A 24767-nucleotide genomic window follows, 5' to 3' on the forward strand; every position below is an offset into this window, starting at 1 on the left:
TAGTTTATGAGAATTCATGCTAGAAAACATGTTCTAACTATGTGGGAAGGGTAGCTAAGTGGTGCCAGGTTTGGAGTTGGGAAGACTCATTTTCATGAGTTCTAATCCAGCCTCAGATATTTACTAGCTGTGTGACTGTGGGTTAAGTGCCTTAATCCTATTTCAGTTTCTTCTGTAAAATGAGCTGGAGAAGAAAAGGGCAAACCACTCTAGTATCTTTGCCAAGAAAAACCCCACATGGGGGCATGAAGTATCAAACACCACTTAAACAACTAAACAGAAGTAACAAAAATCATATGAGTGAGATATTCCCTGAAGAGAGAAAAAGAAAGAGGAAAAAAGATCCATATTGTACAAAAGAGTTCCTTCTTTCTTTCCCTCCCTCCCTCCCTCCCTCCCTCCCTCCCTCCCTCCCTCCCTTCCTCCCTCCCTCCCTCCCTTCCTCCCTCCCTCCCTCCTTCCCTTCCTTCCTTCCTTTCTTCCTTCCTTCCTTCCTTCCTTCCTTCCTTCCTTCCTTCCTTCCTTCCTTCCTTCCTTCCTTCCTTCCTTCCTTCCTTCCTTCCTTCCTTCCTTCCTTCCTTCCTTCCTTCCTTCCTTCCTTCCTTCCTTCTGTTCCTCCCTCACTTTTCCCTTCCTCTTTCCTTTCTTCCTTCTTTTCTCCCCTCCTTCCTTTTTCTCCCCTCCTTCCTTCTTTCCTTTCTTCCTCCCTTCTTTTTTTTCCTCCTTCCCTTTCTCTCATTCTCCCTTCTTCCTTCCTTGGTTACTTCCTCCTTTTTTTCCCTTCTTCATTTTCCTCCTTCCTCCTTCCTTCTTTCTTCTTCTCCTCTTCCTCCTCTACTTCTCTTTGCTTAATTAAGCTTACTTATTATATGGGAGATTTTATTTAAAATTGAGGAGAAATGGAAAAAGGAAATAGTGGTAATGTTGAAAAACAGGGACAGAAGAGAATATCCATGTTGCATTTTTTAAAAAATGTCAATGTAGTATTTTTTTAAATGCAAGAAAAATCAAGGAGGTTAAGAAGGAAATACAAATACAGAGATAGCTGGAATTAATGTGCTAAATTATATATAAAATAAAGCAAACTTATATATGAGGGATAGTCATCTCTAATCCTCATAGTCTATTCTTTGTGTAAGAAAGTATTTATGTAAGAAAGTATTTGTGTTTGGTGTTCCCCAAATTCAAAATGACAAAATATATTTTAGCAAACAAAGAAACACTACAGGGGGTGCCTGATTTGTTTCAAACACCAGCCCTTTGAAAGCATTATTCCACCAGCATTTTATGTATATATAAAAACTTCCCTCAGAAGATTTTGTAATACAAAATCATCAACAGCAAGCTTTTATTGGTCATCAACCACAGTATTTAGACAATAGGTGGATGAGATTTATAGGTACCCAGTATTGATTTTCCTTAGGTTCTTTCTTCCTTTCAGGTGTCCTTGAGTGAGAAAGGGGCACAAAAACCAGAATTCAAGGTGGGGGAATAGGGAGGAGTGGTGACAGCTGCTGAGATGAAAGGCCTATACAGCAAATAAGGCTGTCTGGAACATTTTCCCAGATTGAAGATTTAAGGGCTGGGTGAGAAGGCTAAGAGAGTACTAGGTAGATCTTTATAAATATAAAAGAATAAACATAAACAATAGAAGGAACCGTTGCTCTGGAGGGGGACAAGGGTAGTTTGTAGGCAGTAGGGAAGTAATAAGTAGCTGGGGAAAGATTAGAGTTGTGAGAAAGTAGAGATGATACAGGGGACAATCTGTTGGAGAAGATGAGATGGAATGGAATCCTCTTGGATACAGACAGATGTGCTTTGGCAAAAGAAGGACCATCTCTTAATGTGAAATAGGATGAAGAAGGAGATAATAGCAGAAGGATTCAAAAGAGAGAAGAGGTAGTTCCTAGTGAATGATCTCAATTTTTTCAGTGAATTGTGAATCAAGGTTTTTAGCTGGTACAGTTGAGATGAACACAAATCACAAGATTGAGAAAAAAAGTTTTAAAAATCACTCTAATGAATGGGATGGTGAATCAATTAGGGAGGTATTAAAAAATTGCCTTTTTGCAGTGAGGACCCAGTTGACATTATGTAACATAAATTAATGGATGCATTCAGTATAGTGAAAAAAATCAGGAAATATATTAAAGAGGTTAGACATAAGCCAAATCTCAAAAAAAAAAAAAAAAAAAAGGCAGTTTAAAAGGGGGATAAAGGACATTTCAAGTTAAATAGAATACTATGGATGAAAAGAGACAGAAAGGAATTTTAAGATATGAATCTATATTCTTGATATAGAATTACTCCTTTTTTTTGCCCCGTCTATCCCGGGAAAAATACTATAATGAGGCTCAAATTTTATTCTCTCATATACCCTTGGTGTTTTACAAAGATTCAAAATTATTCCGGGTAGGACATAGCCTTACTCTGTTATCTGTAAAGTGTTTCAAATACAGCTACACTCAGAAACACACTTGAGCATCATGAAAATTAATGATGGTTGGCCAGTTCATGTAACCCAGGAGGAAGGAAATGATAAACAGCTCATTTTAAACTTTTAAATTGCTTTTTGAAATTGAACTCTGCACCTGCATTTTCCCTTTACTTTGTGGGAAATCTGCTCAAACAACTATTTAAAAAGTAGAGTTTCATACTGCAATTAAAATACTATTTAATATATATATATATATATATATAATTTTTCAATTCCCTGTGGGAATATCAAGCTGTCGTTGTGTGCATATCTTTCTTTATATATGTGGACTTCCTTCTGCTATAAGAGGTAATAGTTGTGATTTGTAGACCAAATAATTGTGCTGTGATTTTGTTATCCATGCAGAATGCTGGAATTTTTTATTAAGGGTTGCCTTTACAAGGTTATCAACTTCCAGAGATTTCCTTGAACTATCTGCTTTCTGGTTGTTTGGCTTTGCAAGAATATAGTTAGCATGCTAATCTTTTGAAGGAGAATGACATTCATCCTATACTTTCACATCTCGTGGTAGATTGGTTCAAATCTGCTTAAAATGTTAAGACATTTCCTTATATTTGATCTTAATTCTCTGGTATTTTTAATTGAAAAGCCAGGGCTCCAGAAACAATGGGAATTAACTATGTAAAATTAATAGAGAGAGTAAAGAAAGCTGAAAGGAAAATGAACACTAAAGGTTCTATGTCTTAAAGCAAAAATGGACACCATCGATTCTAAAGTAAAATTAAATATGTTCTCCCTGGAGCAACAGAAGTGACAACCTGATTGCTAGTTGGTTAGGCACAGTTAGTTTTCTGGGCCAGTCCAGTGTTCCAGAAGCATCATGTTTTAACATGATTTTGTGTTAGTCCCAAATGAATTTATTTCCTGAAAACTTTGGATTAGATATACAACTGCTATGTTGGAAAAACTGCTCCAATATCCAGAAGATTGTTGGGTAATAGGAAGATGTATTTTAAAGTCAATTTTAAATATCAAAAATGTGACACCACAGCCTTTATTTCAGCACTTATATGTATGTGTATTATATGTTTACCTATTTTTAACATTCATTTTTAACAACTTTTGAGTTCCAAATTCTCTCCCATTCAACTGTCCTCTATCCATTGAGAGGGGAATCAATGTATCAATTATACATGTAATTATACTTGTGAAATCATGTAAAACATATTTCCATGCTAGTTGTATTGTAAAAATAAAAAGAAAAGGGAAAATATATTTCAATCTTTATTGAGAATTCATCAGTTCTTTCTGGAGGTGGGTAACATTTTTTATTGAGTCCTTTGCAATTGTTTTGGATCATTGTCTTGATCAGAATAACTAGGGCTTTTTTTTCCTTACTAATATTTTATTTTCCCAATTACATGTAAAGATAGTTTTTAATATTCATTTTTGTAAAATTTTGACTTCCAAATTTTTTCCTACCTTGCCCCTCCCCAAGATAGCAAATAGTCTGATACAGGTTATACATGTACCATCATGTAAAGCATATTTCCACATTAGTCATGTTATGAAAGAAGACTCAGAACAAAAGGGAAAACCTAGAGAAAGAAAATACTGTGAAAAATAAAAGTGAAAACAGTATGCTTCTATTTGCATAGTGTTTTATACAGACAGTTATTTGTTTTCCTGGATGTTGTCAGCATTTTCTATCATGAACTTTGGAATTGTCTTGGATCATCACATTGCTGAGAAAGTAGTTACGTTGTTGTTGTTGTTTACAATCGATCATCCTTACAATGTTGCTGTTATAATATAGTATTCTGGGTCTGCTTACTTCACTTTACATTTGTGCATATGAGTCTCCCCAGATCATTCTGAAATCATCCTGCTTGTCATTTCTTACAGCGCAATAAGATCCCATCACAATCATATGCTACATCTTGTTCAGTCATTCTTTAATAAATGGCATCCCCTCAATTTCCAATTCTCTGTTACCCCAAAAAGAGCTACTGTAAAAATGTTGTACATATAGATCTTTCCCCTTTTGTTGTTTTTGAGATATAAACCTCGTAATGATACTTATAAGTCAAAGACTGTAATGTGCTGTCGTCTCCAGAAGCTGCCAATCGCTCTCTGGGAGGAGATCTGCTGTGTCAACTCAAATCTCTCGGACAGATTCTTCTTCCTGTAGAGAACCGTTGTCTCCAGACAGTTGCCGCCAACTCTGGTCCAGAGAAGTGATTTCCCTTCCTGCAGAGAGCTGTGTCAAGCCTAGTCTAAAGCAGAGACTTCTCCTATCTCTGGAGTGCTGTCCTCTTTTATCCTCCCAGAGAATGGGCATGGGATAATGCAAGGGCTTCTGGGGAGAAGTACTCCAACCAATGAACTTGCTCCTCTTAGAATTCCTAAGGTGTAAACTCCCTTTAAAGGCCCAAACCAAAGGTCTGAGCCAGAGAACTGTCAAGTCAACCTGAGTTCTCACCTTGTAATTCCAGACAACCTGAATTCTCACCTTGTCACTGTCCAGACAACCTGAGTTCTCACCTGGTAATCCTAACAAAGGACTATGCATAGTTTTATAAAAAGGCTTTTGGCCATAGGTCCAGATTGTTCTCTAGAATGGTTGGACCCATTCACAACTCCAGCTGCAAACACTGTCATATTAAAAAGACCCCAAATGCTATATATTAAAATGCATTTTTAATCTTGATATTTCTAAATGAAAGAAGAGGAAAGAAAATTCATTTCTTGTCTCTTTCTGGGACTGGCATAATGAATCACACAAGTATGGAATAGTGGGTCTTTAATCAACAGTGACTACATTTCAACTTCATAAATTGATTATATTTGTGCCTTGATTGGTTATTAAAAGTAATAACCTTGATGAAGTAAAGTAAGGATAGTGAACAGTACACTGAGCAGCTTCAGAGGCTAAATATGAAAAAAAATTAGGTTTGTCAATTCAGTGGTAGTGAAGTATATTATTTATTAGCAGCTTGGTGTCAGGTACACCATAAATACTTGTTGACAGATTGATCTTTGTATACTCAAGTGTTTACACCAACAACATTTATCAAAAAAATCCATATTTTTGGTTGGGGCTTAATTCACTTTCAAAAGCCTCACACTTATTTCCCTAACAGAGAACTGAACTTCTTTGATTTTTATTTGCTTGTGAGATTCTTGGCTTCTCTTTTCCTCCGGAGTGCTAAGAAATCACTTTCTTCTCCAAAAGGTTCAAGTGTTTGATCAGTAGAAAGTTGGAAAGAAATTCATGGTACTGTGTTCTAATACTTTCTGATTTAATTCAATAAAAGCACATTAAGCACCTGCTATTTGTCATCACTGAAGGGAGGATCAGCTGGGGAGAGGGAACAAACCCTTGGTTTCATTGGTAAAGGGATCCTCCCAGATTCCCTTTACAAAGTCAGAACAGCTCCTTCCCTGCAATCTCAGCAAGTTTTAGAGAGTTGCCTAGAACATTGAATACTTAAGTGACTTGCCCCCAGTCCACACAACCCAGTGTGTATCCAAAGGGGGAATTAAAACCTGGTCTTCTTGGCTGCAATACCACTTGTCTATCCACTGTAACAAGAAGATATTTAAAACTAGTCTTATGATTTCTTCCTCCCCCCTCCATAGAGTAGTATGTCCTAATACATTAGTAGCTGACTTTGTAGTCAAGAAGACCTGGATGTGACAAACTGATTGTGGGATCATGGGGAGGTTATTTAAGCTCTTAGTTCTTTGTCCTCCATTCCCCTCCCTCTCTAACTCTTTGAAATTGTAGAAGAATTTCCATACTAAGTTTCCATATCAAATAGCTTCTCACATAGGTGAAATCATAGATAGAGTAGGGATAGGAGGAGTTTAGCTTAAAATAGGATCAAGGATTATAGGTTTTTATAGAATAAGAAAATCATTCCAGTGAGTCTATTCTTGAGTCCAGGCTATGACATGAAAGAGAGAAAATATCATTTAACATTATATTAATAACTACTTATTAAAATGGGATCCAAGCTTTTCTCCTCATTTCCTCCTTAAGATCCAGTACTTACTTGTTAAAGTCAGTCTCTGAAAGACATGATTGTGAGATTAACACTAGCCCAGTGTTATTAATGGTAGTAATGATATTAAATGCAGCATTATCTCATTTGAGCCTCAAAACAACCCTTTGAATTTATTGATACTGTCCCCATTTCACAGATGGGACAACTGACGTTGAGATATGTTGCCTATGGCTACATAATTTATAAGAGGCAGCACTACATCCTTCTGATTCCACTCTAGCTGATTGTTATTGATACAGCCTAATTCGACCACATTTGCATACAATATAGTATCTAATAATAGCTCACATTTATATTGGGTTTTATAGCTTTACAAAGTGCTTTTTTTATACCATCCCTGTGAAGTAGATGTGCAAATGTTATTATTTTGTAGATGAGGAAAATGAAACTCTGAGATGTGAAGTAATTTGGCTGAAAGTCCCCCAGCTAGTAAATGTCATGTCTGACTCCAAACCAAGGCTTCTGACTCCCAAGCCATGGCCTTTCCCACTGTACTGTTATGTTATGTGCCAGGAACTTTGTAAATACTGATTGGATGAAGAAATTATTTGCATTTTAAGAAGAACATGTCTCGGGTAGACATTTTTAGAAATGACTGCTATCATTTGGTCCTTAAGTTGACACTAGTATTTATTATGACAGATTGTAAACATCCTTTAAGTCATCCTCATTCATTCATGGAGATATACGCTAAAACATTCTAAATCTATTTTTTTTTTCTTTTAAAGACTTGCTGAAAAGTATAACCAGAGTATCCCTTGGAAGCCTTTTCAAGTGCTTAACAACCCTCACTGCTAAAATGTATCCCATAAAACCAATTCAAAATCTTCCTGCTGCAGTTTTCCTTAAAAATAAATAAATGTTAATAAAAACTCAATGCACAGAACAAGAAGAGAGAGAGTCACTGGTCTCAGTATGATTATAATATAATCAATGCTTGTTAATTCACTCTTTAGCCTTCTTTTCTTAAGGCTAAATTGGCTGGTTTCCCTTTCCCTTTCCTTATAGAACTAATTTCCCAAATCTTTCTCTGTAAGCCTCCTATTGATTGCTGAAGTCCAGAATTAGAATAGTGTCTACTTAGGGTCTGCTTATTCTGGTTAGGATACCTTCCTAGTTCTTCTATTCTCATAGAATATATACATACACACATACATATACACATATGTGTGTATGTGTGCCATATATTTACACACATGTATGTGTATTACCTCTGTACTATCTAGAGAATGTTCATGTTATATATGTTTGTATGTGTGTGCATATATACATACATGTACACACACAAAGAGGAAGAAAGAATTAATTGATTTTTGACACCTGTCAGGTGTGAGTTCTAGATATATTGCTTAAACTCTTGGTTCTTCCATGCAACTCACTAAGATTAAAAATCTCAGAATGGTTGCTGTTATGTATTGATAAAGGTAGTTTTCTCACCGAGAGATCCCCACATCTATGAAGTCACAGATTTAGGCAAAAAGTTATTTCATACTTCTAGTTGTAATACATTCTAGTCATGTAATCCATTTGATGATATTTTAATCATTATACAAAATCACATCTTAGGGGCTTGAGTTCAGTCTTCATCATGAGTAACATCTTAACTCCATTCATGAAGACATCATTCACAATATGATAAATAATGTGCATTTTTTGACAACGTATGGTTTCATAAGCCCATGGAAATATCATTATTCATATTTCTTAGTGATTTGGATGGAGACTTTTAGAAATGTTATTATTTCTCACCTGATTGTACTATTTTGGGACTTCTTTGACTAACTTCTCCCTCATGGCTTGGGAAGTTCATTATTGGAAAAAGTTCCTACAAGGCCCCATCAGCTTTGGGGCTCTTCTTCATCAATAACTTCTGCCCTTAAGTTTGGAAGGTGGGGCCATGAACTTAAAAAACTTGTGTTTAATAAGGGAGTTCAGTTCAGATGTCTCTTTTTTTTCAATCTCTATTCTAAGTATTTTTAGACCAGGGTCCAGCATCAGGTATTTTTCTTTGATTTTCTGCTTCCTTTTGTATGTAGTTTTCTCCTATTACATTGTAAGCTTCTGGAGAATGGAGACTATGTTTTTGGTTTGGGTATTTTGGTTTTTTTTTTTGTTTTGTTTTGTTTTTTTTTTAGTTTTTATATCCTAGTATTTTGCACGGTGCCTGGCATACAATAAACGTGTATTGATTAAATAAGTATAATTGTACATTTAAGATTCCAGCTAATGTAGGTAAAGATATAATTGCTATGCTTATCACATTTATGGATAATATAAAGCTAGGAGAGATAGTTAACATGGTAGGCACCAGAATAAGGATCTCCAAAAGGCTTAGCAGGCAAATATAATAGGCCATATTTCATCAGATAAAATTTGATAGAGATGGATAGAATATCCTGTACCTGATTTAAAAAATAGTGTAACTACAAGCTAAGAATATGACTTATCTACAGTTTGTGTCGAAAAAAGTGCACTAGAGGTCTTAATAGATTATACATATAATATTAAACCAATATTGGGATGTAAAAGCCAAAAAAAGTTCATGTCAATTTAGGTTGTATTATATAAGGACAGTATTCAGGATGAGAAAGTCAGTGGTCTAACTGAACTCTGCTCAAGTCAGATTTCCTATTCAGTATTGTGTTCAGTTTTGGGTGCCATGTAAATGAAGCATGTAGACAAACTGGAACATTTCCAGCCTAGTGAGGGAAACCAAAATCATGTTTAAAACAAATCCATTGAAGGAATTAGGGTTATTGGGCTAGAAAAAAGAGGACTTAGTAGGGCAGCAGTGCTGTCTTCAAGTATTCCAAAGACCATCTTGTGGAATTAGACTTGGTTCTGCTTAGTCTCCAAAGCAGAAATAGGAATTTAACAATTAGCAATGTTTACTAAACACTTCTTGTGTTCCAGGTACTGTGCTAGGCAGTGGAAAAGAAATACAATGAATATAATAATTTCTTCTTTAAAAGAGTTTATGTTCAAATTGGGTATACAGCAAATGCACATAAGTTTATAAGAATAAATGCATACATATGCATACACACATATGTACATACACATATAATGTATACACACACAAAAATAATTTGAGTAGAAAGACTAACAGTTAAGGGGAGCTGGAAGGATTTTATATAGAAAGTGATGCTTGAAGAAAGAACAGGATTCAATGGGTGGGAGGGAAGAAGAGGAAGGTCATTTCACCAGTGAACAGAAAATTCACAGGTCCATGTTTAGTCTTGTCACATGTAAGGCCATAAATCTCTTCAAAAGTGGAATAAGTTATTTCTAGAAGTAATGAGTTTTCAGTTTCTAGAAGTCTTCAAATGGAGGCTAAATGACTGGTTAGAGACCTTATAGAAGAAATCCATGCTTCAGATATCATAGACAGGCTCTAAGTATCTTCCAACTCTAAAATTCTATTATCTATCTAAGGCTTTTTCAGAGGCTTTTTTAAGGCTATTTCATCCTGTGACCTTATGTGGTGATTAAAAAATATCTAAAGGCAAAAGCAATTTCATCTTTTTTGTTTCAACCTACATTTTTGTGCCATTGAAATACTTTTGAATCTCTATTCTGTCATCTTACATATCACTTATTTGCAAATTCAAGAGTTCTATATACTAATGAAATCACTGATCCCTTCCTTTCTCTGTGTCTGTCTTTTCATGTTTTCATCAATAAAAAAGGTGGAAAAGTTAGGTCAAATACTGATAGTGATCATGCAACTGTTCTGCTGTCTGTATTATTTTACATGCCCCTAATACACCATCTTATCTAGAAAGATATGAGAAGAAGCTGTTGGTCATATTTCAATTCTGGGATACTATATGGATGACAGTTAGGGTTGGGCTTTCTGGTAGTGTTGTCTGATCCTAATTCCTGACTGATAGTAAGAGAACTATCTGGGAAGAAATACTTTTGACTGAGAGGCAAACACTCAATATATGATACAACTCCAGCCACATAGGAGCTATAAAATATATGGTAGAAAGACAATACAGTTTACAAAGTGATGTGACTCTTATAATGTGCAAAAATGAAAGATGACTTATTTAGTTATGACTGAGATAATGTAGAAAATCTCCAGAAAATGTTAGTGCTAGAGATTTGGATTAATTTTAGAAGAAAGAGGATTAAACCAGGACTAAAAAAAAGGCATATCATAAGTGCTAGTTCTGCTTCTTTTTAAATGGGTGATAGTAAAGAGTCATATTCTCTCCTTTTGCTACTGTTTCTTGATCTATAACAATAAAATTAAAGCTATCTATTCTGCCTTAATTTGTAAGGTTAATATAAGGATTAAATGAGATTATGTGAAGGTACTTGGAAAATTGGAGAGCTTTTTTCCCTGAGGTTTGTGAAGAAAATCTTAAAAAATGTAAGGTTTGAAGAAGGTGGGATCAGGAGAGAGTTCATAACTCTTTGTACATAGTCCCATGTGTGCAAAAAGGCTTTTGTTTCTGAATGATATTTCACTGAAGTCTTCTGAGTAATACTTTACTAGAATATACTTTAAGTTGCTTTTTCTAGTACAAAATTTGATTTAGTGTAATTCAATCTCAAAAGAATTATCAGAGGGACTAAATCATGACAACCTCATCTCACTTTCTTGTCCTATGGAAAAGACTTCTCAGGACAGCCCTATAAATATAGTAAGACTAGTTGGTGTAGTAGATAGAACTGTGTTTGGAATTAGGAAGAACTAAATTTAAATCCCATTTCAAAGTTAGTTGCTATGTAATGATACACAGCAAGTCATTTCTCTCCACCTCAGTTTCCTTGTCTGTAAAGTGGCAGTAATAATAGAAACCACCACCCAGAATTGTTGTGGGGATTAAATGAGATAATATTTGTAAAGGGCTTAGCATGGTACCTAGCACAAAGTAGAAGAAATACAAATTCTAGCTTATCTGCATATGTATTAGCCATATAAAGGGCTATACAAACTTTGAAGTGCTATATAAATGCTAGCTTGTAAATATATAGTTTTCCTAATCAAATCTAAATGTAAAATAATTTTTAAATACCATAACAATTCATCCAACTTCAGGGTTATTAATATGATTCTTTAATTTCACTAAGCTTTCTCATTGTGGCAAGTAAAATAATGGACCCTCCCTAAATCAGGTCTGTGCATTGAGGAGCAAGATCATAAATTGACAAGGACTAAGAAGAGGAGGAATGAGGCATGATGATAAATGAGTTGCTCAGTTAACATTCTCCAAAGCTAAAGATGCTGTCTTGGTAAATCAAGACTAGACATCTCTAGTAAAAATAAACTTTCTCCCCATAGCAACTAGTTAATTTTTAGTTTTAAAGGATAGAATGATCTATTTGCTTCTTTGTATGTTTGCACTTGGTCTAGATGGAGGTTTTGATGGAATCAGATGAAGAGTTGAAGATAGATCATGCAATCTATCCTTCCCATTTTACAGGTTTTATAGATGATACTTCTTTTTTAGCAACAAAAGCTTATTTTAAAAATCTCTTAGTAATTGTGGTGACTTGATACTGTAATTAGCTAACAATTCTAGGTATAACATATACTTAAGACAAACATCCCATATTGTACTGGCCTTAAACTCATGATTCAAATAATCTTGGTAATTTCATTCTCTAGGAAATCTTGGAGGACTTCTAATCCAAACCCTTCATTTTATAAATGAGGAAAACAAGACCCAGAGATGATAGGGTATTTGATCGAGTCAAGCAGATCACAGTTAAGGGGCAAAGATAGAATTTGAATCTGGGAACTTACATTCTATGTCTGCTGCACTTTTCACCACATCAGACTGCCTTCTTGGTTTGGTACTTTGCTGAAATAACAGAAAGCGAGCTTTGGAATAAGAGGACATGGAAGTTAGTCCTAGAACTACCTTTTGCTGCTTATGTGGCCTGATTGATGGTTTTTGTGCTTCCTTCCTGAAGAAGATCAAAATGACATCAGTATGTTAGAGTTGAATTATATTGTGTCCGACTGTGGCTGATCTGCCCAATACCAGTTTGGAATATTCAGGTGGGACACAAATATCCTATGAACATTTGGGGTGAATTCTTTTAACTTTGTGCATCTCATGTTTCTTCTGAGCTAACTCAATTTTGCTTTGCTCATAGAGCATAACACCTTCTCTGAGGAGGGCACACTACTAGCCTGGGTTGTCTTGTGTCAGTGTCTCCCTTGTCACACCTTGAGAATGTTCTTGTATCACATGAGGCAAGTTTCTGAATCTCTATGAGCCTTAAATTTCTTTATCAGGATTGAACTAGATTAAAGGTTCTTAATCTGGGACCCACAAAACCACAAAGGATCTATGAATAGATTTCAGTGGCTCAAGGAACTTGGAGGGGAAAAATTATTAAAATTTCAGTTTAATTAATTTCCTTTGTAATGCTATATGTATTTGTTTGTTTTTAGAAACGTTATTCTCACGATTCCAAATGTCTATTGGATATCTCACATTGGATATACTATAGACCAATGGTGTAGTGATGAATGAAAAACCCTGAGAAAAAGAGTTTCTGGATTATTAATAATCAATTTATTATATTGAACTAATTATTGATAAATTGATGATCAGTGGTTTCAGAAAACCAAAAACACCTCTCTCAATGGATTCACTGAATATTTTAAATATTTTTGTAAAAAAGAACATCCCTAACAAGTGAAAAATAATCCTGATTGGTGAACGTTTAATAAATGAAAACTTGGACTGAGAATGCTGGCTTGATCATGAGACTCCACTGCCTCCAGCAATCTGGAAAGGGGATCTATTACCATCAAGACCACTATGGTTGTTTTTTTCTTCACCCTAAATTCTAATAGAGGGGTACAAGGATAGTACTGCTCCCCTTGGGGCAAGAACTAGTCCAGGCTGGATTCTGTTTACACTTTAAACAGAAGTAAGGTTTTTTGTTTGGGTGGGGTGAGGCCCAAGATTCCAAGATCAAGGAGCATGTTACCTGAGAGTTAGAGCAATCTCATCAATCAGCCATGTCTTTCAAAGACTGACTTTTTTTTACTGGGACTGGGCCTCAAAATGAGGAAATAAAAGGAGAAAAGCCTGCATCCCAATTTAATCATTGATTATTAATATAATAGCAAAAAATATTTTTCTCTATATCAAATTCAAATAGAAACAGGCCACATATTGACTTAGTTTTAAAATGTAACTATATTTTATTGTCTTTTCATTTATTTTATCAAATATTTTCTATAATTTGGTTCAGGCCACAATTGAAATTATTGTGGGCTACATATAGCCCTTTGGCTATATGTTTGGCACCTCTGCTGTAGATATTTTAAACTAGCATGTCCAAAACTAAATTTATTATTTTCCCCTTTAATCCTTCCCGTCTAACCTGCCGGCTGCTATGGAGAACATCATGGACCTCCCAGTTACTCAGGCTTGCAATCTAGGTGCAATCTTTGATTCAGTCTTTCTCACCCCCTTTTTCATGAATACTCCAGGGGCTTCCTATCACATTTAGGATCAAATGTAAAATACTCTGGCTCTTAAAAGCCTTTTTTAATCTGGTCTCTTGCCAGTTACACTTTTCTCTTGTTCACATACACTCAGAGCCAGCAACACAGCCCCTTTCCTGTGTCTTGCATAGACTATTCCATCCCTAGACTTGGCCTTCCCTGCCTGGGATGGCCTTCCTTCTCATGTCCACCTCTTGATTGTCTGGATTCCTTCATGTAGCATAGAATCTTTGTACAAAAACCCTCTTCTATTCCCTTGTAATGCTACTTCCCTATGACATTACCTTATTTGTACATAGTTGTTTGCATATTGTCTCTCCCATTAGGATGTGAGCTCCTTGAGGATAATAACTGCTATTTCTTTCTTTAAAATGCCTAGAGCATAGTAATTTGCTTAACAAATACTTGTCAACTTGACTTCTGAGAACTGGTCCACAGGCTTCACTAGACTAGCAAGAGTCGATGGAAGGTCTTTTCCTCCTCTAAATACTGTGGATCTAGAAAACAGCATTTTCTACTGTAATAAAGCTTGTCTGAAATCCCATAGTAACCTAGTAAGAGAATGGAAAGACTGCTTGTCCAGAGGCACTGTGTGGTACAGAACACAAGCTCTGGAGTCAGAGGACCAGGAGTTCTATCTTCAGATCTCTTCTGTGACTCACTACCTCTTTGACCTTGGGCAAATGATTTTTGATTGATGGGTCTTAGTTCCTGAATTGAAAAAGTAAAATGAGAGGTTTTGACTAGTGAGGATTCGGGTGGTGGTATAGCTGATCTTGGAGATAGAAAGATGAGTTCAAATTCAACCTTAGAAACTTAATAGCTCTGTGACCTGTGACTTAACTTCCTTTTGCTTTAGTTCCTCAATTTTGAAGTGAAATAATAACAGCAGCCATCTCAAAGACTTGTTGTGAGAATTACATAAATGAGATCATATTTGTAAAGAATTTAGCACAGTGCCTGGATTCCCTTTCTCTCGGTGGCCTTCAATCTCTAGATTTATGATCCTGTGAAATTCAAACCATCACATTTTCTTATTGATTTAACTTTTCACATGTGTTGAAAGATTTCAACTAATGTGTTCAAACATTTACTAACCTAGCAACTTTAATGTGATGTATTGACATTTTCTTTTTAATTGTGTTCCTATTTATGTGAGGCTGCAGAGAAGCAGATATAAGCTTGATATAAAAGAAAATTTATTTCAAAAAAAAAAAAAGAAATGAGATATGGATGCTATATGATGTGTTGTGCTGGGATTTGAAATCATGATTTTTCACATCAACTCCTAAGAAGTCACTTTCAGCCTCTCAGGGATGTTCAAGTTTAGCTCTCGGGTATCTCAGCCCTAGGAAATGGCACTTTTCCAAGTCTAACATTACATATACTCTCTTCATCTAGAGCTTCCGTACTCCCACTTCTTTTAACAAGGTAGAATGATTGATTGTCATGTGCAGTGAAGCTTGGATTTCCTTACAATCCACATATATCAACCCAGGCTTGGATGTCCTTACACTCAGCTTAGAAATGTATCAACATAGGCTCTCCTGAGCAAGTTAATGGAGAGATTGGAGCTATGGTCTGTCTTCCTTTGGACCCTGCTTTCAATAGGGAGGGAGAAGAGGTGGTTTGGGTGTTCTTTGAGATCTCAATGAGGATGTTAGTTTTCCCTTCTGGTCTCTGGAACAATGTTAGCCCTTGGGAAAAATTGTGAAATAACTTGCCATTTTTCTTTGCTGCCCTATTGCTTCCATTTTAGCCCCTTCTCCTAACTGTGGACACTAATCCTCACACTTCCATCTCTTAAGTCTCACTACCATTTGTATCAAGTATTTATTAAGCATCAATTATATGTCACATGCTAGGAATTATTGGTGTTGGATTTTTTTTTATTCATTTTAGTCATATCCATTTCTTTATGACGCCATTGGGTTTTCTTGGTAAAGATACTGGACTGGTTTGCCATTTTCTTCTTCAGTTCATTTTATAAATGAGGAACTGAAGCAAAAAGTGTTAAGGGACTTACCCAGAGCCACACAAGCAGTAAGTATCTGAGGCTGAATACAGACATCCTTTACCCTCAAAGAGCTTGTGGCCCAATAGATAGGTGAAGATGACACATACAGGTATAAGTAGACATAAAATAGATTCAAGCTCATTTTGAGGGGAAAACATCAGCAGCTGAGGAGACTGGGAAGGGCTTAGCGTTATGTTCAACCTAACAGGCTGATGAGTTTCTCAGTAATTAAGCGTGATGTCCTTGGTCAGTGCTTGTATGTGATATTTTCATGCATGTACCTACTAGCTTTCCTTTGTGAACAAGAGTGCATTGTGCACCGTGCAGTAACCAAGGGTTTAGTCTGGTATCTGAGTCTCACCAGTAGAAGGCAGTAACTGCTTAGCTTTCCTCAGATCAAAATGGATCACAGCATCTTCCTAGGTTCTAGCAAGAAAATATTTGATACTTCTGAATAAATGGTCTGTAAAACAGATACTTAATGTAGTTCTGCCATTTTGCTTTTGCATTCTCCATTTGATAAGACTCTCTTTTTCCTTTCTAGGTTTATGAAGTTGGGGTTTTTCAGTGAATCAAGGCAGCATGTTGCCCTTTGGTCCTGGTTTAGCCGTAGCTTGTCTTCAGATCTTCATCTTCTCTGAAAACTGGGCTTTGGCCAAAAACATCAACTTCTACAGCGTGAGACCTCCTCTTGATCGTAAGTAGCTGGTTGCCATCCAGATGCTTCTGCCTTGTCAGGGAACCCCTTTGACATATGTTTGAGCAGATCACAAATCTGCCTTTTTTTGGGGATATTTGGGTCCTGCATTGACTAAGACAGGCATTCGTCATCTTCTGTGGTTTAGCAGCCACAAGAAAAAAAGATAATCTAAATTTCTTAGCACTTTGGAGTGCTTTGGCTGTCTTGGAGTCCCTTTCTTGTTCATTTTCATTGCCCTTTAAAACCCATCTTTTCATTCTCCTGTTTCTCCATGGTTTAAATGAGAAATATTGCAGTGCTCTTATTGACCTCTGCATTGCAGAAGTGTCTTACATAGAGGTTCATAAAGTATAGGAGTGAGAGAGAGCGAGGGAAAAAAATCCTAGCTTGCAAAAGTTTCTGCATAATTGATATCATACTAATTTCCCCAAATGGCCAGATTAGCATTTTTGAAAATGAAAAACTACTTGGGAATTTTGGAGGGTTATATTTTCTACATCTGCATTAATATTGTAGCAAATCATCACCAGCAATAGATACAGAGAGCACCATTAATATTCAGCTTCCAAATAAGTAAATGACAACTCTTTATGGAGCTCGTTCTGGGGGAAATAGTTGTGTGTGTGTGTGTGTGTGTGTGTGTGTGTGTGTGCATCCCTGTGTGCAGTTTTCCTTACCCAATCATAAGCATTTTGTCTTATTATGACTCACCAAACAGAATGCTTTCTTTTGGCTTCTTTAAAGACCAAAGTCTGATCACAGCTGGGCTGTGGACTCGGGTTCTATTGGAGAAGACAGAACTGGAATGGAGCAATTTAGTCTTCAGATCCATATCCATGGTGTTGTATTTATTGAAAAAGAGAATTCTAAACAACCTCTTCATCATGGGAGGCCAATGAGAGCTGCCTGATCTCCTGCCTGAATGTTTTGTACCCCTTTCCTTTGTCCTAACTTTGATTTCTTTTCTTAAGGACATGCAAGACAGCAAGTGCACATCTCTACACATAAAAGCAGGAGTGTTATTAATGGCCAATTTAAAATGTGATAACTCCAGTGTCCTGGGAGCTTAATTATATAAAGCAATGTCAAAGTATTGCTTTTCCTCTAAAGGCTTATTCTAGGATGGAAAAGCCACAAAATACTAAAAGTACAGGTTCTCGCAATACTTAGATTTTTAGCAAATTAAGCTGGACACATTTTAAAATCTAAGCAAAACTAAAAATTTATCTATATATGATGTTTTCCTTTTTTTGCCTCTGAACTTTGGTCTTTTTTTTTAAACCTAGAGAGCTGTCTTTTATGGAAGAAGGAGCTGACTGGTAGAAAGAGCAGTGCCTCTGGATTCAGAGGACTAGGGTTCAAATCCCACCTCTGACATTATTTGTGTGATCTTGCACAAGTTGTTAGCTTCCAGAGCTGCAGTTTTCTTATCCATAAAAGGAGGGATTGGTTTTGATGAGTTCTGAGCTTCTTTTGAGTTCTGTAGCTATCATCCAGGGATCCAAAGATTTGGGGACTGGGGCCTGTTTTTTTCTTTTTTCTTTTTCTTTTTTAGTTCTTTGCCAATGCTCCCTGTTCTTTATGCTGGACCTGGAGTCAGGAAGACTTGATATTAAATCTCCTTGTAAACATTTACTAGCTGTGTGACCCTGGATAAGTCACTTAATCTTAATTTACTTCAATTTTCTCATTTGCAAAATGGTGATAATGGTAGTAACACCGGCCTTCCATGGTTGTTGTGAAGATCAAAGGAGATAATATTTATAAAGCACTTTGTGAATTTTAAAGCACTACATAAATGCTGGCTTATTATTACTGTTGTTTAAGATAAGATAGAAATATGCTTAAATCTCTCATTTCTTCAGTATTCAAAAGAAGGGACTGAGTGTTTAATCCAGTATATCTTATGTTAATTTCTTCAAACATGAAAGCCAGCAAAGTAGAATTTTTGGCCTCTGATTCTTGACTAGCCATTCTGATTCAAGCTTTTCCCTAATTCTGAGTACAAATTTTTCTTTTTAGCTTTAATTAAGAAAGTTTAAAAAAAATCCTAAAGTTTAGCCTGTTGTAGCAATGTCAAAGCTTCATTGTACCCCATTATAGTCTCCTATTAATGTGTGAAACTACTTCCAAAGGAAGAGAAGGAGATCAGCAACTAGCCTGCAATTTATAGATGTAGAGAGTTATATGCACATAGGGAAATTAAGTAAATGGGCCATAGTCACACAGCCTGGCACTTAGTCTGTAGTAATCACTTAATAAATGCTTGTTGAGATGTTGACTTATGTCAGATTCAGGACTTGAACCCAAGTGTTTCTGACCACAAGATTTGCGATTTATTTATTCTTCCATGCTGCCTCTCTGTTACACAATGCAGCATATAAAATTCCTAGCCGAAGTGTAATGCCATTACTATAAGCACAAATAAGTAGAATTACTTTATTTAAAATGCATATATAAGAGCAGCTAGGATGAGATCTTGTCAAAATATATTAATTTGGTCAGATCATGTACTATCAAACTTATCTACAAAAATATTATTATGATTATAAAACAATAAGTCTGATTTTCATAAGTGCCTTGGAGTATTAATCACGTTACTTCTCAATCATAAATAGTGAAAATAGCCCTGATAGCTCATAGCAAGAGATGCCAGTCTTGTTTCTTAATGTCCATTTATTAAGGGATTAATGATGAACTAATGAAACCTCCTATCTTGTTTAATACTTGAGATATTTTCTTTTTCTCAGCCACATCTAACTCTTCAAATTTCTTTAAAGCCACACCGTTTCCAAACAGCTTCAAATGTTTTACCTGTGAAAATGCCGGAGATAATTATAACTGTAACAGATGGGCAGAAGATAAATGGTGTCCACAAAGTAAGTGTGCTGGATTTTGGAAGATACCCTTTGATGATCTCATTTCACTTAGATTTTTCTTGACTCATCCACGGTATAGACTTTGAGCTTAATGGGATTAGCATACCAACAGACTGATAGATGTTCTCTAAGTATGACATACTAGAACAATGTGTCCTGTGATCTTGCCAACTGGCTTAGGCCCAGTTTCCAGCTAATGTCCTTAATAAAGACATTTACTAAGGGGTACATGTTAGAGAAAAACACATACAAAACTGATAACCTATATCATATATTCTTGGTGCTGATTCTGTTATACCAGATATGTCTGCTACCTAAGTAAATTATAAGGATTTCTCTACCTTTTAGGGCAGTAAAGTAGCACAACTGGTAGAATGTCAGGCCTGGAGTCAGGAAGACCTGATCTCAAATAGTCTGAGACATATTTTAGTTGTATGACCCTGACCAAGTCACTTAAGTCTGTTTGCCTCTGTTTCCTCATCTGTAAAGTGGAGAATGAAGTGGCAAACCACTTCAGATTCTTTGCCAAGAAAATATCAAATGGGGTCATGAAGAATAGGAAATGTCCTAAAAAGGACTAAATAGCAGTAACAAAAGTATGAGATAATCCTGAAAAGGGAGACTGAAGCCAAATAGGAAGGATTTTATACGAAGCAGAGGAGTTTCTGTTTTATCCTAGAGGCAATAAGGAGCCAAGAGAGCTTCTTGAGCAAGTGAGGAATATGGTTCTAATTTTTTAGGAATAAAATTTTATGATTAAAATGCATAGAATACAGGATTAATTAATTGTTTTGGGGCTTCCAAAACTAGAGAATGTGGCAAAATATATTCAAGGAATTAGGAAAATAAATTTTTTTCTTTTATTGGCTTCAGCACCTCACAGCATATTTTCTTCTGGTTTCACAAATAGCATTTCCATTCAGAAAAGGTATACTTATGGAAAGAAATATACTTAGCTAAAGCATAGGTAATTTTATTCAGAGCAAGGCAAGTACAGCTAGCAAGCAGACATCATTGGTTCTGCTATCACAGCTTTCCTGCCACTGTGTTGTCTATGATAGCTGGTTGTCAGATGCCTAGGGGAAGATTCCTTGTACACTGACTTTCTGGTATCCAACCTATCAGGATAAATAAGATTTTAGGAAAAGTTAGTCTGGCATACGTGGCAGAGCCCTGAGAAATACTGCTCCTGCCACAAATTGTAGCTCAAGTACCAGTGAAATGGGAAAAAATGTTGGTTATGCTAACAATAATTTATCTTGAATCAATTTTAAAATTTTATATCGCTTTATTATGACATCTTGTTTTGAAGCCAGTGTCCCCATTTTTCTTTGTTGTTATTCATCCATTGTTCTCAAAGAGGACTGATGACATCAGTAGGGAGATGTCTTGACTTGCAAGTGAATTGGATTTAAGAGGTGGAGCTGTGCAAAGTCATTGGTCTCTCTCTTTCAGAGTCGTCTGAGTCTGGTGGCAAGACATAGTTCAGGATGACTGGTGATGGCCCAGGATGCACTGGCAGACCTTAGCCTTTTTAAGCTAAAGTCTTTTCCAGGTCTCTGAGGCAATACCTATTCAATAGTTAAAGTTAAGTAAGAACTGAGATAAAAAATGACCTACTTTGCCATCACAAAAGAATCAATAAGGGAGAGGAAGACCTTAAATATAGTCTTTAATATACCTAAGGTTTTATTTATATTTCAACCAACTTTGAAACTAAGATTTCCACTACTGTTTGTTTCCTTTAATAAATTCCTTTAATCCTTTCTGATCCATGGATGAATGTCATTTTTTGAGCAATGCATTTTAGATTGCCCCTCTTAACCTTGAACATGCTTTAGGGAAGTAGGAAAGAAGGGACATGAATGTCTATCCTCAAATTCATTTTCCTCATTGACTTTTTTTTTCACCTTTGGGGTGCTGATTCAGAAATTACTTCTTGCTTGATCTGCAAATCTTTAATCCATTTTGTCATTTATTAAGTGAAGTCATTTTAAATTGGGATGTTTTTTGCTATTTCTAAAGTTTAAAATGGCATCCTCCATTCAATATGTTCTCCTCTGTTTTGTGTGTGTGTGTGTGTGTGTGTGTGTGTGTGTTTAAAGAGAAACTGGCTTTCATTTTGGTTGGTAATGCTAATGTTATGAAACTTGGGTGTTTATGGAATTGGTGTGGATGGAAACATTGAATAACTATATATTCATCCAGGCCCCAATGATACTAATAATCTAAACTTATCATTAATGAAATAATTTTTTGACTTTTATATTTAGTAAAATAGTTCCTTAGCTATTGGGTTCTTTGTCATTACTATATCTTATATAGTATTATTATCTTTTAGTGCTTTTCTAGTTTTTGTATTTTGGTAATAAGGAACGATGTAACTTGAATATTTATTGTTTCATTTAAGTCAGCTTTGACTAGGAATTATTAGCTGGTTTTAGTATGTATATAATTTTGTATAAGCATGCATTATTATCAGTTTTCAAGTATTTTTTTGCATATGAGGAAATGATTAGTTGTTTCATTAGGTTGATCTCCCTTTGGAAATAGTGACTTTAAAAATCTTAGATATATTTGAACTTTATTTAGATCCCTTCAAAATAAGGGATATCTAGACATGTTGCAGTGATATTCATCCATTGGTTCTGTCTTTGCCCTCTTGGTATCTCTAGCTGGAGGAAGTATCTTGGGTGCCCTAGAGAATGCTTTAAAAGAGAGAGCCTCTGAAAGAGGGAAAGCTCACATCTGAAAGGAGGATTCTGGGTAGAAAAAATCCAAAACAAAGTAAATAAATATGAAGAAAAACAGGGAGAGAGAAATAAGAGCTGCCTGAGAGGAAGAAAAAGAAAAAGTCCATTGAAGGAGAATGATCAAAAGAATAATACAGGAAAATTAGAATAAGCACACAATGAATGGACTAGTTAAATAATGATATTATATTGGTACACAATTTAAAGTGATTGTATTTCTACCTTGCTAACAGGCTGTTGTTTTGTTTTATCTAAAATGTTAGTCAATCTAAAGCCAGTTAAATCAAAGTCAAGTATGAGCAAAAAAGCAAGGAGAGAGAAGAATTGCCTGAGAAGAAGAAAAATAAAAATCCATTGAAGAAGAATAATCAAATGAATGATATAGGAAAATTAGAATAAACATGTAATGAATGGACTGGTCAAATAATGATATTATATTGTTACACAAGTTGAGGTGATTGCATTTCTTTCCTGCTAACAGGAAGCCAAGTTGTTGTTTTGTTTTGTCCACAATTTTAGTCGATCTAAATTCAGTTCATGCAAAGTCAAAATTTTTTATTGGATGTCTTTCCATTTAAAGGCTCTGTCTTTCTCTATCTCTTTTTCTCTTTGTGTCTCTTTCTCCTCCTCTTCTTCTTTCCTCTCCTCCTTTTTTCCTTCTCCTCCTCCTCCTCTCTTCTCTATTTCCTTCTTTCCATCTCTCTTCTCCTTTTCTTTCTCTTGCTTTTATCTCTGTTTCTCTCTTCTATCTCTTGCTCTGTCTCTCTCCTCATGAATTTGTGTTGGTTTTTCTGTTTAGATACACAGTACTGTTTAACAGTTCATCACTTCACCAGCCATGGAAGGAGTACATCTATCACCAAAAAATGTGCTTCAAAGAGTGAATGCCATTTTGTTGGCTGTCACCACCACCAAGACGGAGGACAAACAGTAAGAAGTGTGTGTGTGTGTGTGTGTGTGTGTGTGTGTGTGTGTGTGTGTTTATACACGTGCATAAGAGAGAAAGAGAGAGGAATATAGGGAGGGAGAGAAGGAGGAATCGAAGGAGAGAGAGGAAGGGGAGACAAAAGTTGCTATATAGCTAAATTTAGCTCTGGCCATTCAGGTGTTTATTTATATCAATGGTACTTGACCTAGTGCACAGAGTTGTTGGAACTGGTGTCAGGAAGACCTGAATTCAAATGCTGCCTCAGATCCTTACTAGCTCTGTGACCAAGGACTAGATAATTTAACCTCCCTCAGAATCAATTTTCTCATCTATAAACTGAGTAATAATAGCACTTACTACACAAGGTTATTGTGAGGATCAATGGGATATTTATAAAGTGCTTTGTAAAACTTAGAGCACCATATAAATGTTAGCTGTTATTATTTATTATTTATAATAGGCATTCATTCAATTTCTATCCAATAGTAAGAAATATAGGAGCAGGTGATATGTTTGAACACATTTATCATTTGGAAGAAAATGTGTTTGAGACACTTGAATGAAAAGTGGAATTAGTGATGAGATGAAGCTTCTCTTTCACATTTCATGTTGATGGAGAAAGGACAATTTCTACAATTTGGTTTTACACCTGTGACCCAAAAGTTCCAGAATAATTGTTGGAGGCCTATTCTTATAGCTTAACAGTGATTCTTGAGTCACCCATTGATAGAATGATATTACAAATTCCAGTTCTGGAAATCTATTCTTGGCTGATAATTGTTGAATGAACTTATTTGAAAAACAAAGGAGGGAGGGCAGAATATCTATTATGATGGTTTGGGTTTTATTTTGTTTTTGCCAGAGGAAACCTTGTTTAGCTTCACTCTATGAAAGATGTTAATATAAAAAGATCTCAAAAGGACTTGTTAAATCTGAAATACTTCATTATAGGTATCTTATAGATATGCCTAGATGACTAACCTGTTTTCTATTTATGGGTTAGATATGTGAGGGGTAAATTTATACCTTTCTCATCCATCTCTTTAGAAAAGCCATAATTGTGTTGTAACACTAGAACACCAATCTACTCATTTTAGAATCAGGAAATCTGAGCTCCAGTTCTGGCTTTGTCATTAATTAGCTCTATGATCTCTGGTAATCTTTTGTCCTTGCTGAGTCTTAGTTTTTTGATCTGTAAAAATGAGGAAATTAATTTCTCAGGTCTTTTAAGTGCACTAACATTCTGTGACCAGTGTTCTATATATGCATAGGGAAATGAAAGGATATTCTTCAAGGAAGCTTGGGGAAGAGGGAAATTTAAAAATATATTTGGCATTTTTTTTGATTCTTTGTACTTTAAATTTAGAGACAATGGAGAAGACCAATAGTGTTGTTGAAAGCAGACTTGATTTTAGGAAATTAAGAAAAGAAATGTTAGAGAGTCTAAACTAGAAAGGACCTCAGAGGCCATCTTATTCAGTCCCTACCTAACCAAGA

General features: G+C 35.7%; 1 protein-coding gene across 7 annotated transcripts in view; it reads left to right on the plus strand.

The window, feature by feature from the left end:
* The window catches only part of LYPD6B (LY6/PLAUR domain containing 6B), a 219601-nt gene that overhangs the window by 192041 nt on the left and 2793 nt on the right, over positions 1 to 24767 (plus strand). For 6 of the 7 annotated variants that reach the window (XM_074302176.1, XM_074302177.1, XM_074302179.1 and 3 more), the window contains 3 exons: positions 16555 to 16707; positions 19491 to 19589; positions 23142 to 23272. In XM_074302176.1, coding sequence (XP_074158277.1) covers positions 16593 to 16707; positions 19491 to 19589; positions 23142 to 23272 — 345 coding nt within the window. In that variant the 5' untranslated portion in view covers positions 16555 to 16592. The remainder of the gene's footprint in view (positions 1 to 16554; positions 16708 to 19490; positions 19590 to 23141; positions 23273 to 24767) is intronic. The other variant, XM_074302182.1, reaches the window with a different exon arrangement.

This window comes from Sminthopsis crassicaudata, chromosome 3 (genome assembly GCF_048593235.1).
Source record: "Sminthopsis crassicaudata isolate SCR6 chromosome 3, ASM4859323v1, whole genome shotgun sequence".
NCBI lineage: Eukaryota > Metazoa > Chordata > Mammalia > Dasyuromorphia > Dasyuridae > Sminthopsis > Sminthopsis crassicaudata.